We start from the raw sequence: 20454 nt of genomic DNA, 5'->3' as shown, positions 1-20454 counted from the left end.
CCCTTGCGGGTGATTGTTCGCACTTTACAAATATGGATTATTAAATATATAAAAATATATATGCTTGATGATGGGTTCTGAAATACTACAGACATTAAAAGAGGGGTCTGTAAATTTAACTTAAAACATATATGGGAGTCATATGAATGAATTTGGTTTAGTTTTAATTCATCTGGTTCAGTTTTAATTCATCAAGTGTTATACAAAGGCTGTATTTATACAGAAGAATGGATAAAGTATGTGTACATAAATGAGTTTTGTATATATTTATTTGCTGAATTTTTATCCAGTTATAACAAGCATATATGTATTTATCGTAGTATTTATCTGAATATTATGTAAAAGTATGTGTTATGATTTTAACCCTGCTCTTTAGTATAATTATGAAATTGACTGCATACAAAAATGAGAGAATATTCCCATATGAATTAGGCTGGTGCTAATAATAGAAGAGTCTGTTTACGATCTCTATGGCATTGCGTCAAACAACATGCTCACATAAATAAGCAAGAATGTCGGCGTTTCGCCATCAGTGAACAAGGCTGAGTTTCAGGCGAAATGCGTTTGATGTGGTCGTAATAAAGGACATTTTCACATAATCTCACCCACAGTGTCGTCGCTGTCCTTGAAAGGAGCGATATATATATATTATTTGAACAGAAGACCAATGTGTTTATATATGCACAATAGAATGCTTGTCAGTATGGTTTTGACTTGCCTGGAACAAAACTTTTTTCTCCCTTATAATCAAATATACTAGCAAACCAGGGGTGTGGCTATGGGGGCCTGCTTTTCCCCTAGTTATGCTTGTCTGCCTATGGGTCTATGGGAGGAGCAGGTCCTCAGGATCCAATTTACTGATATAATGAAACATCATGTGCCTTACAGGTTTCGTTACATTGACGATCTGTTCTTGATTTGGAGAGGCCCAGAGGAAGGGGCCCTTCAATTCAAAGAACAGATCAACAATAATGATCTCAATCTCCACTTCGCTAATATCAGCAGATCAAAAATGTATTTTCTTGATGTTGAGGTATTTGTTAAACAGGATAAACTTGAGACTAGTATGTATAGGAAGCCTACTGCAGGAAACACTGTGCTCCACGCTAAGAGTCATCACCCCAGACATTTGATACAAAGCATTCCATACGGGGAAATGCTGCGTATTAAACGCATTTGTAGCACGGAGTAAGATTGTGACATCGCTCAGTTAAAAAGCAGAAATAGGTTCCTGGAGAGGGGCTATGCTGCCAATGGGATTGACATAGCAATCAATAAAAACAGAGCTATTGTCAGAGAAGAGGCTCTTTCCTACAAATCCAGGCAGCAACCAACAAGAATGATCCTTACTTACAACAGTCAACATAAAGCATTGCGCAAAATACTCAACAGGAATTGGGGATTAGTGAGAAATGATCCAATTTTGGGAGATCGACTGCCCAAGACACCTGACTTAACCTTCAGAAAGGCAAGATCCATGAGTAGCAGCCTGGTAAAAGGCAGCCCCGAACTGAGAACCACCAAGAATTGGCTCAACTCCTGTAAGGGGTTTGTCAAATGCCCCACATGCAAAGCATGTAGATTTGCCAACAGCAAAACATGCTACATCAGCCCATTTAAACCAGACCGAATTTGCAGTTTATGTGCTGGAGTGTCCTTGTGGCCAACGCTACATAGGCAGTACCAAACTGCCAGCACACAAGAGGATACTCCAGCACATAAGAGCCATATCCAATAGCGATCCAGCCTACCCTGTGCCTAGACATTTTGTGTAATGTCATGGTGGCAGCCCGGAACATCTTAAGTACTTTGTCATAGACACAATTCCCCCACTCAGAAGGGGAGGCAACCGCAAGGTTCAATTAAGTCTATTGGAAACAAGGTACATTCTTGAACTCGACACAAAAACGCTATTTGGGCTCCACGCAAGTGAAGATTTTTTCACTTGCTTATGACCAAATCTCTCTTCAGCATATTTGCACATTGTTTGGTTTTTAACATTTCAGCCCCTCAGTCACATAGTTCTTTGTCTTCATAGAAAAAACACTTTGCACTTTTAGAATCCTAGTGAATTCATTAGGGTGACACTAATATGCACTTACACTCTATCACGGTAGGACATGGAGGGGACTCTAGGCCCACTTTGGGCAGAACAGCTGGCACCAGTTTAATGTTATAAGAGAGCATATTATTAGAAAACAGTGAAAGAGTGTATAATATTGATATCCAAGGTAAACAAGATGTACTGACATTGAGCTATGTTTTTACCATTTCAATATTTTAACACTTGTATAACAATCTTTTTACACTGTTTTTAACGATGCAGGCCATAGCGGATTGTTGCATTTATACAACAGAAATTAGGTTGTCATAAGCATTGGTGTTTTATCCAATTTAATATTTTACCGATTATGAAATATTAATAGACTTTAAACCAACATCCGTTTTTTACCTGTATGTTACAATTGATCTGCATTCTGCTGGAATACCTTTCTGACTCTTCCACGTTTATGATCCGGTCACCTGTGTGATCACGAGTCATTGCACTGGCACTTTAAATATTCAAAGGCACAGCGCAACACGTCATGTGATCAAGGCCTTTGGGATGCCGAAACGCGTTATGGCGGCGGTGCAGGGCAGTTAATAACATTTTGCACCTTATTTTTGGGTCCTAGGCGAAGCTGGTGATATATATATATATATATATATATATATATATATATATTCACTGAAAAAACCATAGGTTTCAGGGGTGTTATAGTTAGCTGGACATTTCATTCGTACAAAACCATTGAAATTCCTTCGTTATAGTTAGTTCTACTAACTATAACTCGTGCGCCCGCAATCCACTGCAGATTATGTCACATATTACATCATTCATGACATGGTCAGTGACATCACTGATGACATCATCGAGTGAATGTGGTTTGGTTCGATATTTAAATATGTATTATAGATATAGCCATCTGCATTGAAGAATGAGTGGAAGTATAAGTGTCTGGATGGAGGATTTACTAGCAGTGTGATTGACTGTTTAAGTGACTAATTTAAAGTGTCTCACTAAATATATGGGATAGTGATTAAACTGTGTGAATATCTGTATCACTCCATCTCTTGTTGTGTAAACTACTGCATAAGTTGGTTACTAGCAATGTGAAAGTCTATATTAGTTATTGATTAGTTAAGTGAGTATTTTTATGGGAGAATGAATGTGTGTGGTTGGGTGGGAGGTGTGTGACTGTCCAAAGATGTGTAAATAGTTGATTTAGTAGGTATATGAGGTTAAGACTGCATGTGGAAACAGTTGTTTGGGTGAATGAATGTCTTTATGGGTGTAGTGATGAGTAAATATATTTCTTAATGATACATGTCCAACAAAGTAGAAATATAAAAGGCAGTGTATGTGACAGTTGTTGTATATAAATAAGTATACATAAGACTCAATGATTCTATGAGTGACTGTATGGATAACTGTATACTTGTAATAGTGATTTTATAACACACTAAGTATGAGTTACTATCTATATGAATAAATGATGTGGTGTTTGTATAAGTGCGTAGCTGAGTAAATGTAAGTATGATCAATTGTTTGCATAAGTGAGTAGGACGACTGCATACGTGAATAGGATGTATGCTGGTGTGTAATGTTGATGTAGGTGTATAAGTATATTTGATAGTGTTCTATTGATCTTTGTCAGCATGTATGAGTGAATCTATAGGTAAGTGTTTAGATGTAGGAATCACTGAGTGGGTTTTAAGAAACTTATATTGGTGTGTCAATGGTTTCAAATATGGTACTCCATATTTTATAATGAGTGATGAAAGGTTATACTAGTGTATGATGAGGTGTATCAGATTGTCACGTGGATGATGTTATCAGCGATGTCATTTGAGATGTCATCAGGGATGTCACTGACCATGTCATGTCATGAATGATGCAATATGTGACATCATCAGCAGTGGATTGCGGGCGCGCGAGTTATAGTTCGTAGAACTAACTAGAACAAAGGAATTTCGATGGTTTTGTACGAGTGAAATGTCCAGCTAACTATAACACCCCTGAAACCTATGGTTTTTTCAGTGAATTTCTAAGGTTTTTTTAATGCTAATTCCTAACTATAACAAGTCTGAAACCTATGGTTTTTTCAGTGAATTTCAAAGGTTTTTTAAATGCTAATTGCTAACTATAACATGTCTGAAACCTATGGTCTTTTCAGTGAATTTTTAAATGTAATAATAGTTGTAGTTATTTATTTGTTTGATACCGATTTTTTACATTTTTTTAAACTATTTATTTTTACATATTTTATTTTTTAAATTACATTATATATTTTTAACCCCTTCCCTGCTCATGACGGAACCGTTCCGTCATGAGCCACGGTTGCCGTGTGCTCATGACGGAACGGTTCCGTCATGACACGCCCGTTGGCGGCCGCTCCGCCTGCGCGGCGCTGTTTCCCCGCCTGTGCGGGGGGACAACGCAAATGGGCGGAGTCATGACGGAAACGTTCCGTCATGAGCACAGCCCAACCGTGGCTCATGACGGAGCGGCTCCGTCATGAGCACAGCGCCACCGCGCTGCCCCCCCGCACCCCCCAGCACCGCGGCGGAATTCCCGCCGCGGTGAAAGGGTTAATATAAATGGAACAAAAAAATGTAAATATTGCAACTCTAATGTTTTGTTTTGCTTTATATTTTTTTTTAAATATATTTATATTATTTTCTTTATTGGTTTTTTTTTTCCAATTTTTTTTTGGGAGTCGCGCACCCAAAGCGTACCTTTCTCTATCACTGCGCGGAACCTAGCCGCCATTTTAGGATTGTTGTGTAGGATCCGATGGGTGCGTATTTTCGTGCGCGATCGCTATGCAACAGGACTCCAGGCACATACGCAACACATACGTATTACTTTACGCGACGCTCTTGCGCTTGAAAAGCCCAGGGGGGTGGCGGTACCCGGGGGCTGCAGGGGGGCCGTGAGCCCCCCGCATATATTCTAAAGAAGCCCCAGGGGTGGCGGTCCCCGGGGCTTGGTGGGGCCTTTGAGCCCCCCCACCCATGAATATTGAAGCCCCGGGGGGTGGCGTTCCCCGGGTCTGTGGGGGGCTGTGAGCCCCCCCGTACATAATTTTATAAAGCCCCGGGAGTGGCGGTCCCTGGGGCTGGGGGGCCCCTCTGGGCCCCCAATTCACATAATAATATTGCCCCCGGGACTTGCCCCCCCCCGGGGGCTAATTACCAACAAAACGCGCATCTTCCCGCTTAAAAAAACAATTTTTAAACAAATTTGGGGGGCCCAGGGGGTCCTTGTGGGACTCCCTAAGCAGAGAACCACAGTTACACCCAGGGTCTGGCCCGTGGAGGGAACTAGAGGCGTTCGGGCACTAGAGAACGGTCAGCCTCCAACCAAAGCTATGAACCACAGAAAGGACCGTCCCTAGTTGTGTCTTAAGAGATGCCCAATTTAGTGGGGGCAAATCACAAAAATTGACGGACTGGCATCACACACCACCAGGTGTCATGCTTCATCATCTGCCAGTCCTCGCCCTCTAAAAACCGCGTTTGATAGAGGGCGGGCATACACCTGAAGACAGGGATGCACTTCTAGACTAAGTGGGGGCCCAAACAAAAAAAGGAGTGAGTGAATTTAAAAACCATCATAGTATACCTGAACAATTTTTATTCTATGGGGTTACTATGTGGGATTAAAATATATAAGCGTGGTGAGTGGGGACCTTATCATCCCGTCGCCGCTGTGAATCAGTGATTGTTAATAGGGGGTCAACATGTTTCTGCCTGTATTGTCCACTTGGGTACGTGGCATTCGTCAGGACCTTAAATATTGGGCTCCAATCTTACCACTGGGGGCGTAGGCCTATAGCCAGCTGCCACCTGTTTAGAGAAACCTGTAAGAGAGAGGGGGTGAGACAAACATAAAATACTCAAAATGGTTGTCATTCGGTAGACCTTGATGTGTCACAGTCACGCTCCATACTTACTGCTCTCTCCTAAAGTGAAAAGGTGAAAAATGTATATGAGTGTCAGGCATCTGTGTTCACTCTGACATTCATGTGAAACAAATATAGAAGTCTTACCCTATTGGAAAAACCTATTTGCCCCAGGGTAGGGGGGAAATCCTTGTGGCCACATTCTGGTGGGAGACGATAAAGGATGAAGACAAAAGGGTTAAAAACCAGACTGGTTGGGAAGGTATATCAAAGATACTGAATTAGTTAGCAGAAAAAAACGTCAGGGCGTGCTTGGTCTACTATAGTTTCAACCTGTTGGAAGAAGAAATCAGAACAATGACTTACAGTTCAAGGCGTACTCCCCGCTAGAAAACCTAGTGCTGCATGCGTCCAGCCTCCTCCCCGGTGACATTAAGTGTAGTGCGCAGCAAGCTTTTATACTGTTGGGTGGGGTCGTGGCATGCGATATGGGTTTCAGGTGAGCGTGGCGCACAGTGATGATGCTGCATTTCCTGTGTCCTGAGCGAAGCATGCAGAAAGGACTGCATGTTGCCTGTTTGTTGCCTGACCCTCGTTGGGGTGTGTCAGCACATGGCGCTGCTCTATGACACGCCGCTTCCTGTGTCCCGTCATTACCTCAGATGATTGCCTGGGGTGGGGCGGGACCAGCTGTGGTCCAATGAGAGCGCCTGACATAGTTTCTGGAGATATTTAACGTGTGTAGACAAGTTATATAGAAATATGGGGATCATGTGCCCTGCTCATGAGTATTATTTCATGACGGGAGCAGTTACGAGTATTTACACAGAAGAAAGGAAGAGAAAACAAACCCAGATTGTTTACAGTCAGGGTGGCGGTGTGGTTAAACCTACAATTAGTGCACAAGTTGATTTTACAGCTACCGCATGGTTGCTGATCAAGATGATTCTAGTTTTAGGGAGTAAGGGAAACTGCGTGTAGCTCTATTCACATGTATTACTGTGTCTATTGTTTGTGTTTTTGTCTTTATAATGGGTACTGTTAAAGTGTATGTTTTAGTGAGCGCTAAGGGAAGTTACTTCATTTGTAGCCATGGGATATCATCGTTCAATCCGTTTCTCCATGTCCCTAAGCAGGCCTACGGGGTCAGGGTGTTTCTACACTGCCCCCTTTTTGCGTTTTGCGCACTTTTTCAAGGATTTCTTGTGCCTCGGTTCTACCGAGGCACAAAATGGCTGCCAACACTTCCTGGTTTGGAGTGTCGACAGCAAGTTGACAGCCAATTAACATGCAGCTCGTGATCGGGAGGGTGCGCGCAGGGGGCGCGGGTCCACCGCGCCCATAAATATATATGTGATTTTACTTTAGATTTTCTCAGGAACTGCTGAACGGATTTACACCATTTGACCAAAAGGCACGACTCTGAACCAAGGGCTACCTTTTTGCCAAATTTGGTGTAATTCCATTCAGCAGTTCGGGCTTTAGCTGCGACTAAAGGTTCCTATGGAAAATTGCATGGGGAAAACACGTTTTGGGACCCCCCTTTTTTCTCAGCCCCCGCTTGACGAATCACACCGAGACTTTCAGGATAGGAGCGGACCTGAGCTGGACAAAAGTTTTGAAAATTTCGCGAAGATTCGTCAACCGGTGCCAAAGTTATTGGGAATAGAATGTTGCAGATTTCCTATGGAAAATAGGTCCTAACTATAACTACCTACTGGCGAGCGCCAGTAGGTAATATACGTATATATTTGTTTGTTTTTCCTCAGGGAAGCAAACTGCCTGATGATGGACAACAAAGGTTCGAAATGCATTGGGGACTGATGGGACAGATATGATACGAAAGGAATATTGTCTTCATACAAAATGAATGAAATCTTGAGTAAATAAATAAACCAATGAAATTCACCTGAATGATTTTTCTGAAGATGGTTTTGAAGTTGGAAGATATAGATACATTTGCTGATGCAAATTACACCTAAGAACAATATAAAACTTCAGAGAAAGAAACCTTATGGAAATAGAATAATCACAAGGAGGAACCCTATTGGGAACATTGGTGGTGCAGGAGGGAGACACTGGCGCCTCTGGCCTCTTGTAGGGCCAAATAGAAATTGCCATCATCAGATTGTGGGGGAAATTCAACTCCATCAGCTTCATCGTCACCAAAGGCTTTAGTGCATCAGGGCTTTGGTCCATCGCAACCTCAAGCAAGGTCATGTCTTACCACAGAATCAATGCGACCAGACAGAGTTCGTTCTGACTCAGACAAAACAGCACCTCTGCCTAGGAGCGGCTGTCCAGTGCCACGGAGTAAGAATGTGTCTGCTCTCAACTTGAAGTGGAAACAGAGCTTACGCTACTTCCTGCGATGTTCAGCGATTTACAGCTTGGTTTCACAATCCTGAATCACTTTTATGTGCTTAAAGGCACACTTATCACACGACTTGGAGTTGTGGCCAGAACCAAAACACTAGAGACATAGCTCATGGGGTTACGCGACAGACATTTGTTTGAGACAGTTTCTAAAAAGCTTCAACCTTGTAGTTTTGGAGGTGACATGTTCCCTTGCACACTGGAAACCTTTTTTTTTTAACTTGTCAACTAACAAGGAAAAGTTGGGAGCTAGTCAGCTCAGTGCAGAATAAGTACATTTAATCTTTGGCTCTGTATTATAAAAAGCAAATACCTTTAACCAGAGACTGGGCTTCAGACTGGCAGATCACGAGTGTGGACACGCAGGTCAGCACATTTTGCCAGTTCACCTCATGGGTCTCCAGAACGTGCTGCAGGTGAACAATCAGCTTCTCTGCACTGAACATAACGAACAACTGTGGATGTAGAAGTGGAAGAAATAACATCACCAACAGAGGTATAACTGTGAATTTATCAACTGAAAAACAGGCCCTAGTTCCCTTTAGCACCTCATTTTTATCTTTTCTGAGGGTCACCAAAACTACAGAAGGCTTTACCAAACTGGGTGTACAATAGAACTTAATTGCTTTTTAGTGCAAAGCAAAGGTCTTGCTACCCCTCACAGTGCACACTATAGATCGCCATTCCCCTTACGGTGCACACTTTCACATACCACACACTTCCTGTCTTCATGGCCCTCGAAGGGTCTGAATTATGTCAGATTAGATTCTTAGAGGGCATGCAGTGGACTGATTGTCTCCCAGCAGTAAGTAGTGTGGACCTTACTGCCTCCTCACATTGTCTATCCATAGCAGCATTGCAATCCCTTATTATTTATCATCCAGGGTCCTGTTATATGAAAGTATATACCCTTATAGGGTGTGCTGCAGGTCTCCTCACTACCTGCCTCTCCTCCTTCCCACACCATCGTATCCTAAATATTGGGTGACTATTCTGCTGTATACAACAAAGGCAGTCAATTGAGAAAAAAGAAATGGAAAGGTTTATACAAACTCTACAAGTGACCTGCAGGGTAAATTATAGTTGCCAGCTCATCATAATTTTCTGTGCTTGCCTAAATCTCACATATCCCTCCCTCCTTCACAAAACAAAGCACTTTGTCCCAATAGAAGATGGGGCACCTCACTGGTAGAACACACATGACACCAGTACGCTTCCCACATAGGCTTACAACCTGTCTAACAAGGCAATCACTCTCCAATGAGGTAGCGTGCTACCTGTTTGTATATGCACTTCAGCGCCCCACAATAGCAGGGTCAGTCTCAAATACAAAATCAGTCCTTGCTACAAATGTTCAAAACAGCTGCAAACCTTTTCTCCCTCTCTCGCTTCCCCACGGTATCTGCTACAATAATATCAGGGGAGCTGAAGAGTCTTTTTCAAAGTCCAGTGGGAGCTCTGTACTCTCAAAAACTGAACTTCTACTGGCTTCAGGTACACAGAGAAATGACTGATGGATTGAATGGCCAGTCAGCCCTTGCACACTGGGGTGCGGGGCGTTACACAAATCTAACTCAGCTCCGACTATTTCTATATCAAGTTTAACTTTCCACCCATAGTATGAATGAAGGAGGCCACTTAAAGTTAACAGTACATATTCATTTGACTCTCAGCGTGTGTCCTGTGATTCTGAATCTCACACTTCTTACAGCTTGCACTGTGCATCTCACTCACATAATTTATTTGATCAGGGTCCTCTGAGTGTTTTTCTCATCATCTTGATATAAGTCCTTGCCTGGCTAGATCTCACTACATACAAAAGTTTTCGTTCAGGCCATGCAATGAAGCCCACACATTAATATGACTTCAAGAAACCACAAGTCAAATGGCACGCCGTATTGTCTGGACTCACGTTGCGATATAGGCCTCTGAGAAGCGGGGAAGCCTTGGCGAAGCTCCATTCGCTCTGCATGCGGACAGCATCAGACACTGTAGAATGTGAAGTAAACCGAATGTACCATAAATTAGCAAAAACAAATATTAAAGTTAGAATCTGATCAAATATCTGTTGTATGCAAAGGTTATATGCCAAAGTGGTAGATGCCAGGGGTTAGATTGTAAGGTTGCGCTCAGGATGATCGCTCACAGGAATGGTTTGATGATTCTACGCGAAGATGCTTGGAAGACCCAGTTGAAGAGAGGAGGTGACATCTAGTACGGGGCTTCATTCTATTGAATAAACCTCTTAAAAGTTACTCACCGGCTCTTGATTCTTCATTGAACCCTACATAAATATTGGCGACGAGTTGGGCAACGTGACGGTGAGGAGGTGAAGCCCAGGCTAACCTAATCTTGCGGGGATTGATGATGCGGTCCTGCTTGGATGGTAGAGAGTGGCTCTGTGACGACTGCTGCACACTACAGGCTGCTGAGGGATATGCAGGGATTGCCACAAGTGCCTCAAGGGCCACAAGGAAAGCCCTGGTTCAGTAAGGCTCAAGCAGCATGTACATCAGTGGATCGCCGAGCTCAGCGCAAGCACTTCCGCTTCGTTTAATGCTCCTACTTCGCTGATGCACAAGTTACTTACCTTCGATTACTCATTATCTGGTAGAGACATGATCTAGTGACATATCCCTTACCTTTGAATTTTCCAGGAGTTGGACTGGATACCGAAGATTTTTCTACGAGCAATACTCCTGTGTTCCAGTAGGTGGCGTCTGTCAGCTCCAAATGACATATCCGCATCATCCTCGTCACCTCTAGAGGCACCACCTCGGCGAGCTGACATAAGTTACTTTTCACAACTTTCCAAACTAGAAGCGCAGATCTATGAAGTGCTCTGACATTGGTGTGTTCTTGAACAACTGAAAGTGATTAGCCCTGACCCTTAGAACGGGTCCTCAGTGCAGGGAGGATGGGTGGGCCGGTAAAGAATCTGCAGCTAGATCATGTCTCTCCCAGATACAGTGTTACCGAAGGCAAGTAACTTGTCGATCTTATAAAGACATCTAGCAGCACATTCCTTACCTTTGAATAGACACCCAAGCAATACCATTCCCAGTGGACTGCAAGTTCAGACTAGGAAATCCTGCATGACACAGCGGTCAAAAAGGCCGTCCCTGCGGACCCGACTGTCCAAGCCGTAGTTCTTGGTAAACTTGTGCAGGGATGCCCACATTGCTGCCTGACAAATGACGAGGACTGGACCTCCACGTTGCAATGCCGTGGTAGCAGTCTTGGCTCTGGTGGAATGGGCTCTTAGGCCTTCAGGAAGCTGCTTTTTGGACAGAGAGTAGCACATTTTGATGCAGAGGAAGACCCATCACGAAATAGTCCTCTTCTGCACTGCATGACCTTTCTATGATCCAATGTACCCCACGAAGAGTTGGTCGTCCATCCAGAACTCCTTAGTGCAGTCAAGGTAGAACAATAACGCTCTTTTTGGATCCAGACAGTGGAGCTGCTCCTCTTCTTTAGAGGGGTGCGGAGAAGCATTGAAAGTGGGCAAGGTGACCGATTGCCCCAGGTGGAATGGTGTTACCACTTTCGGTAAGAAAGAGACCCTAGCGCAAAGCGGCAACTTATCAGGGCAGATGGCCAGGTAAGGAGGCTTGGATGACAGAGCCGGCAATTCACTCACCCTACTAGCATAAGTTATTGCCTAAGGTTGTTTTGATGGTATGCTGCTGGAGGGGGCAGTTGTGCAGAGGTTCGACCAGAGCACAAATCAGGAAGGTGAGAACCAAATTAAGTTCCCACTCAGGCATGATGAAAGGGGAAGGTGGAAACATATGTACAAGCCCCTCAAGAAATCTATGTACAATACGGGATTTAAATATAGGGGGTTGGTCTGGCAGCCTCAGGAAGGCAGATAGGTGCAAAATGTACCCTGTGTGAGGGCCCAGAGCAGAGCCCTGTTGGGCAAGGGTCAAAATAAGAAGTAAAACTTGAGAGAGGGAAGCAGAAAGAGGATCAATAGATCTTTCTGTACAATATTTTAAAACTTTTTGTCACCGGCAGGCATACACAGTCTTGTGGAAGATCACCTGGATGCCAAAATAACATCGCAAACTTTGGGAGGAAAGTCGAATGTTATCAACTGCCGCCGCTCAATCTTCATGGAAGATGGCGTAGAGTTGACAGGTCCCACTGCAGAGCTTGCATATGCCATCTGGCATGGGTCACTAGCAGGGTGCAGGAGGCCATAAAGCTCAGCATCAGAGTCATTCTCTCATCCAGGATAGAGGCTGAAACATCTGTATCATAGCCTAAATATCGTGGACTCGCCATTCAGGAGGATAGGTCCAAAACTGCACTGTGTCCAGAACAGCTCTGATGAAAAAGAGCTTCTGAGAGGGAGTCAGGTGTGGCTTCGGCACGTTGATAGTGAACCTCAGCAAATGCAGGAGGTTCGCCGTAGACTGGAGGAGGGAGATGACAGCCTGGGGCGAACTTGCCTTCAACAGCCAGTCATCGAGATAGGGGAAGACTGGCACCCCTGATCTGCGCAGATGAGTTGCGGCCACCGCCATCACCTTGGTGCACACCTGAGGGGCGCTGGTATCACCAAAGGGGAGCACGGTGAACTGAAAGTGATCGTGGCCTACCGTAAACTGCAGGTAGGGCCGATAGGCAGGCAGGACTGACATGTGACAATAGGCATCCTGCAAGTCCAACGCTACCATCCAGTCTCCCAGGTCCAGGGCAGACAAAACCTGAGCTAGGGTGAGCATCTCCAACTGTTCCTTTTTGAGGAAGTAGTTGGAGGCTCGCAGATCTAGGAAAGGGCGCAGACCCTTTTCCTTTTTCAGGACCAGAAAGTAGTGGGAATAACAGCCACAGACTACTTCAGGTATCGCGACCCTGTCCATGGCTCTCTTGGCCAAGAGAGTTATAACCTCCTCCTGAAGCAAAGTCAGGTGATCCTCTGACAGCTGGTCGTAAGTTGGATGTATGGAGGAAGGGACAGTCTTGAAGAGGAGGGAACAGCCCTTTGGACTATCTGGTGAACGTACCTGTCCGGCGTGATGTTCTGCTAGTGGTGGAGGTGATGGCTGATCCTGCCACCAACTGGCCACCCATGGTCTTGAATGGCTGATTGGAGAGGTTTAGAGGCTGAGGTTGCAGAGCGGGTGGTGGACTGACCGGAGCTCTGGCTGCCCAACCCACGGGCCGGAAAAAACGCTCCCACAGGCGAACAGAGATTGCTTAACTTGCGTGGTCTTGTGGCTGGGGTATGGGTGGCGCGGCTGAAAGCCACTTCCGTAGCCACAAAAGGGGTGAAAGGCAGTCTGGGGACGAGTGGCAACTGAGAGGCACAAGAAGTTGGCCGTAGCCTGTGAGTCCTTAAAGCGCTCCAGCCCCATGTCCGCCTTGTCTCTGAAGAGACGGGTCCCATCAAAAGGTATGTCCATGAGAGAGGCCTGATAATCCCCCGAAAAGCCATAAGTCCTCAACCAGGCGCGGCGTCTAACAGCCACTGTTGTGGAAATTGCTATGCCCAGAGAGTCGGTTATGACGAGCCCACAACGGATGCCGAACTTCACTGCATCTTTCGCGTCTGGCCCCGCATGGGAGAGAATGGCCCGGACCTCCTCCTGGACCTGTGGCAGTACTTGCGCAACCGTTTCTCACAAAGTGTGGTTATAACGGCCCAATAAGCATGGGGTGTTCACCAACCACAGTGCACGGCTGGAGGAAGAAAATATTTTCTTACCCCAACTATCTAGCCTCTTGGATTCCTTATATGAGAGTGTGGAAGAGAACCCCCCTTGGGAGGTAGACGTTTGGACCACCAAGCTCTCTGGGGTAGGGTGGTTGGTGATGAAAGTTGGGTCACCTGGTGCAGGGCAATAGCAGTGGGCAGTCCTATTCACAAGAGCCCCTGTGCTGGGCTTGGACTAGGTTCCCAGCAGGACATCAGTTATGGCCTGTTGAAAGGCAGCAAGGGTTCCAAGGAGGAGACACCAGGCTGCAGGACCTCCATCAAGATGTTCGTCTTGACTGGCACAGAATGGAACTCAAGGCTCAGGACCTCAGCTGCTCTTCGCATCACCATAGAGTATGATGCTCCCTCCTCCTTAGCCACCTTAGGGGGAGAAAGCAGGCCTGAATCTGGAGAGATATCCAATACGCTGGCCTCACCCAATTCCTCATACTAGTTCATTTTTTGGTAAGGCTGGTCTTGTAAGGGATTCAGCGGACCCCTCCGAATCTTCCTCCATTCCTAACTCTTCAAAACAGGGCTGCGGAAATAACCCAGAACCTAAGGCTTCTATCAGACCCGGTAGACGCCGATCTAGCTCCGGATCGCTGGGGATAAGAATGGGCTGGTGTCGTGGGTGGGCACCAAGCAGTCTCGGCATCGGAACCGGTGTAGAAGAAGGTTGCAGAGGTATGACCGGCGTCGATCCGGATCCATGAGGGAAATCAGCCCAGGTGAGGCCCCTTCTGAGCCTCCGGGGCCCGAAGGTGCGCCAGTAGGGTCAGGCTGCCCAAATATGAGGCACACAGCAACATAAAATTCTTTGAGCTGGGCGAGGGTTGCTCCATCTCCCGGGAAGGCTGGGAAGCGCGGAGCCGACCCAGGTGCAGGTGCAGGCACTGAGATTCCTCTGTTGTGATGGCCAATAGATGGGGAGAGGTCAAACCATGCTTCGACTTCTTATGTTTCTTGTGCTTCTTACCTGATAGACTCGAAGATTTCTAGTGGGGGACGAAGACTTGGGGCTTCCAGAGCAGTGCCTAGACCTTCCTCTCGACCGGGACCATGAACAAGACCTCCGTGGCAAACAACGCGGGGCCGCGTGTTGGACCGCAAGCAGCTTTAGGGACAGCTCCCTCAAAAGCTTTCGGAGCCATGGCCCGGATGTTTGATCACAACTTTGAGTTGGGTTCGTGCTCCAGGCACCAGATACAAAGCAATTGTGGATCGGTCACCGACATGGGGCGGTGACAGGCGCTGCACGGTTTGAAACCAGAAGTCTTCTTGGACATGGAAGAAAAACCTACACACCAAAAAAGGGGTTGAGCCTGTCAAAAAGCAACATAGGGTAGCTCTCTTCACGGATCGGCGCTGGCTGGCGCAGAAAAAAAGAACTGTCAGCACACAGAAGTGGTGCCTTTATAGGTGACGCGGACGTCACAACGGCGCGGACAGCGCTGATGACGTCACACAGAGCTGACTGACGCCACCTACCAGTGCGCAGGGGTATTTTTCAAAGAAAAATCTTAGGGATCCAGTGTGACACCTGGGAAATTCAAAGGTAATAAGCTGTGGCTAGATGTCTTTATCAGATGTGGGAGTGCGATTGTTCCTGGCATCAGCCACCAGTGTTTTCAGAGACTTATCGATGGTTTATTTAAGGAAGTGGCTGGTGTATCAGGATGATATACTCATTTTTGCATCCACTATGGATCAACATGATGCCATATTGCACAAAGTATTGTGTATGCTTCAGGAGAGAGGATTGACTGTCTGTAGGGATAAATTGAAGTACAGAGTAGCGGAAATTGAATATTTAGGTCATTCCATTTCTGAGAGAGTTATTGATCCAAAGAGGATTTGTTGAAAGCAATTAAGGAAGCTCCTATTCCTACAGAGAAAGACAGTGTATGCTCTTTTTTATCGGTTTAAGTGAGTATTAAGCAAAGTTTGTTTGTGGGTTTAGAGATGTGTCAGAGCCTTTAAAGCAGTTGTTGAGGAAGAAGGAAATCTTTTGTAGAACTGAGAAACCAGATAATGCATTTGAGGAGGTGAAACAGTTGATTTTACAATGTGATTCTTTAAAACTGTTTGTTCGGGGAAAGGTATGTGAATGTCAGTGCTGTGTTGTGCCAGAGGATAGATGGTAAAGAAAGGACTATTGCGTTTATATTACACACTCTTAAGGGTGAGGAGTTGAAATACAGCACCATAGAAAGAGAACTCTGGTCTGGGCTATAAACAAGTTTAAAACGTATCTGTGGGGTCAGAAATTCTAAATTTATACAGATCACAAGCTATTGGTGTTTCTTATGGGTGACAAAGGCCGTTGGGAAGTCATCATCTAGGCTGGTGAGGTCGATTTTGAAATTTCTTATGTACTGAGGAGTTTGAACATCAGGGCTGACTGTTGCGTCTGCCTATCCAAAGTGATGACAGAGTGGATGACTTAGTATTAGATGAATGAGTGGTCGCTGCAATTGATACTGTTGAGGGAAGTAATGCTCCCATTACTCCTGAGGAATGGCACAATGAATGTATGGTTGATTTTCAGTACAAAGAACTTGTTAGAAACATCAATAGTGGAGGTATTAGAATGTCTAAGAGTACTTTTGGCACCATGAAAGATTTTGTCCATGTGTTACCGGAATTGAGCGTTGAATCTGGTAGTATTCTTAGAGGGGGTTTATTTGTACCACCTGAAACTTTAAAAGGAAGACAGTTTAAAATTGTTCATGAAGGTCACCTTGATGTTACCTCCAGTAAATAAAATGTAAAACAACAACAGCCCCAGCACACAATACGTACAAGGGTATGACAGCTGTAGCTACAGTAAGTCAAAACAGTGCAACAAGTGTTTAGAACACGTTTCTTTTGTTCTTTTATTGTTCTTTATTTTTTTACCCTTTTGTTCTCAGTCTTTATATACAGGTTAACAAGCCAACACGTGTTTCGTCGCCAGCATGGGGGTTAACCCCGCGACTTTTTCAAGGCTCCTAAGTCCTGTGTTAATATGTTATTAAAGTGTGGTGATAATTCCAACCCACATGATATGCAGGCGAGGGTAATGGTGTGATGCGGTCCAAAAGAGAACAGATCCAGAGTAATGGTCTGTAACCTTAATTCAGAGCGGCGTTATCGCATCTGTTTTCCTCATCACGTCCTCGAGAACGAGGAGGACGCGATGAGAAAAACAGATGCGATAACATTGCACTGTTTTGACTTACTGTTGCTACAGCTGTCATACCCTTATACGTATTGTGTGCTGGTGCTGTTGTTGATTTATATTACAAGTGTGGCACAGGCTGCACAAATTTGGGGAGGCTGGTGGTTCTCCCTACCTTACGGGCACCTTTGAACAAATACTTCTATATATATTGATAGTGGGTGACATCACCTTTGTAGCGCCATTTCCCTAAAAGGTTTACCACTGTTCAGTCGTTATTTCCAGTAAATAAAATGTACGCAGCTATTATTGGTGGCCGGGAATAGAAAAAATGGTAGACAATCATACGCATAATAGTCAAGAGTGACAGTTGTCAAATAAGAGTTAGCGTGTGAAAAAGACCCCATTAATTAAGGTGGAGATGCCTGAGCAACCATTGGATAAGGTTCTCTAGGACCATTTAGTCTTCCTTTTGATCAGTGATATTTTATTGTCCTCATTGACTACTTTTCCAAGTGGATTTCTTTTATTTATTCAGTCAAGGAAATTACAGCTGATTCCACTATTGATTTTCTGAAAATTTTATTTTTCTTGGACGGTGTGAGAGTTGGTGTCGGACAATGGCACACCGTTGGTCTCAACAAAAATGTGCATATTTCTGAAGAAAATGGTGTCAATCATTATAGGGTGGCTCTGTATTCTCCATAATGGCCTGGTGGAACGAGCCAACAGAATAATTAAGGAGGTTGTTCAAACAGCCATTTCCACCAATTTAAATGTGATTCACTATATACGGTGCAACATTTTTATTTATCGCAATAAACCTCACTCTACCACTGGTACACTACCATTTGGGTTACTACATATGAAAATAGGATTTTCAAAAACATTTCCCCTGTGGATGGATTCGAAGAAAATGCTGGTTAAAGAGGTGTCTGAGGTGAGAGAAACTGTGGAGGAATCTCGACAAGCAAAAAGGAAAATTTACTATGGTAAACATTCAGAGTAAAGGAGAAAAAAGTTTCAAGTGGGAGATTGGGTTTTGAAACAAAAAACAAGTTTTGTACCCAAAGGCTATTTCAAATTTCAGAATCCCTGTCTTGTGGACAAAGTGGGAAGGAATTCAATATTTTTGAAGAATAAAGGCTGGTAGAGTTTAAACAAAGTAGTTCCCATTGATAGATTGGAAGCACACGTTTTGAGTGAGGTGCGGAACAGAAAAGAACATAAGGATTTTGTACCAGACTCCTCAGCGGGGTTTGCATCTGTCGCTGGGCCCGATGGCTCGATTAACTCCAGGCAAAGGAGTGGTCTTGCAAACAATATTCCTGAACAGCCTGATATAGTTAGGGAAAAATATACAGTTGCCAGATCAGGTAGGAGAAGTTTATTACCACGCAAATTCAAGGATTTTGTAATCTACATATATTTTCTATTTTTGCTTTGTTTATGGGGAGAGGAGGCGATGTCTGGTGCTGGGCTTCATTCTACTGAATACACCTCTTAAAGTTACTCTACGGCTCTTGAGTCTTCATTGAACCCAACAATATCATCCCAGTTTGCTTTAGATACCTGTCAGAATATATCCGGCCTTAATGAGGACAAACTGACATACTATTAAAAAGTCATAAAAATAAATATAAAATGGGAGATGTGGAAGTTTAGCCACTGCCCTAGACTAGACACAAAAGAAAAGGGAATCTTGGCAAGGAGTCAGACAGGAGGTACAGCTGCTGTGAGGGGTAAAGGTGGACTAAACAGTTCAACTGGCAAAGGAAAACTATCACCAGAAGCAGGCAGTGTGTTAAAGGTGACACAGCAAAAAGCAGAGCACAATCACAGCATAAGAAGTGCAACCGAATCAACTGAAATGCTGTGTTTTACAATTTTTCATCTTGTGATCTTACTATAGAGCGATATTTTACTAGAGATATTATGCAAGATTTCAGTGCTCAGAGTGCAGTAAGCAATGGCTGTACATGTTCACCATCATCTTAAAATGTGATCCATACACTTCCATCAGATGATGCGCAACCAACTATCAAATAAGACAATTACTGCGCAACCATTACCTCGCATATCACAAAGCAAATATTTTCTGCAGCATGGGCTTGGCCACTTGTGCCTGGTTAATTGCCAAAGGAGTTTGGCTATGCATAAAATGTTCAGTACTGGGCGAACGCTGTGCGTAGGAGGACCTTGCTTCAGCATAGCGAGTTTATGCGTGTGAATGGTAATTATTGTTTACATGATTCTGCACCACTTAGTACTTAAATGTAGGAAAGTGCCTCTATTGAACATGGTTAGCCCCCACTTTTTCACTGGAAAAATATGTAATTTCGACAGTAAGTGCACAGGGTCCCTGCCAACCAGTTCCTCTGCGACAGAAGTTCTTTCTCTAAACTGTACCTTTTGTTTCACAATTGGCACAACTTCAGTACCCCTTGTAAGTCCCTAGTAAATAGTACCCCTGGTACCTAGGGCATTGGCACTGAAGAGGGACCCCAAGGATAGCAGCACTAATTGTACCACCCTAGTGTCCCCTCACCAAGGCTATGCACCCTGCCATTGCAGTCTCCGTGACACACATCCGTGTGCCATGCCCAAAGACACTGCATGGGATATAGGTAAGCCACCCCTCTAGCAGGCCTTAGCCATAAGGCAGGGTGCCCTATTTCTCCTGTGAGGACATATCTGTCTGAGCCGATATGCCCTGCAATATCCATGTTGATTCTTGGATATTGTAAGTCAACAGGGAAGCCATAGAGAGTACATGGGATGGACACTCGTCATTACGAGTTCTCCAACTCCATAATGTCTTCACTGTATTATGGGATGTTTGGTACCTGCACTGATTCCAGTGTCAGATCTATTAATAATTGCACCTAGCGGACCCTTTTAGAAGGGTCCTCTGAAACCTACTGACTTCTAGTGTGTTCCTGACTGGTCTCCACTCGCCTGCCACTACTAGACATGTTTCTGGACCCATGGGGTGTGAGCCTCCACTCTCAGAGCCAGAAACAAAGCCTGCGCTGGGCAGAGGTGCTTCACACCTGCTGCAGGCAGGAGCAGCTTGTCAGGGCAGGAAGCTTCAAAGGCGATGCCGCCTGTGAACGCCAACACACGCCTCTCCTGCTAGCAGCAGATAGCAACCCCCCTGTATTGACCCCACTTTCGGTGGGAAGACAGGCAGGAAAATGAGTTCGATGAGGAGGAGGGTCTTCAGCCAACCTGCACCACTCCTAAGGCGGCCCATG

General features: G+C 44.7%; 1 protein-coding gene across 4 annotated transcripts in view; it reads right to left on the bottom strand.

Annotated features, from left to right (window-relative positions):
- The window catches only part of FANCA (FA complementation group A), a 1007136-nt gene that overhangs the window by 782047 nt on the left and 204635 nt on the right, over positions 1–20454 (bottom strand). For all 4 annotated transcript variants that reach the window (XM_085637706.1, XM_085637704.1, XM_085637705.1 and 1 more), the window contains exons 12-13: positions 10237–10313; positions 8638–8779 (exon numbers count right to left, since the gene is read on the bottom strand). In XM_085637706.1, coding sequence (XP_085493832.1) covers positions 8638–8779; positions 10237–10313 — 219 coding nt within the window. The remainder of the gene's footprint in view (positions 1–8637; positions 8780–10236; positions 10314–20454) is intronic.

Source organism: Triturus cristatus, chromosome 12, assembly GCF_964204655.1.
Source record: "Triturus cristatus chromosome 12, aTriCri1.1, whole genome shotgun sequence".
Lineage (NCBI taxonomy): Eukaryota > Metazoa > Chordata > Amphibia > Caudata > Salamandridae > Triturus > Triturus cristatus.
This window is presented reverse-complemented; position numbering and strand designations above follow the sequence as displayed.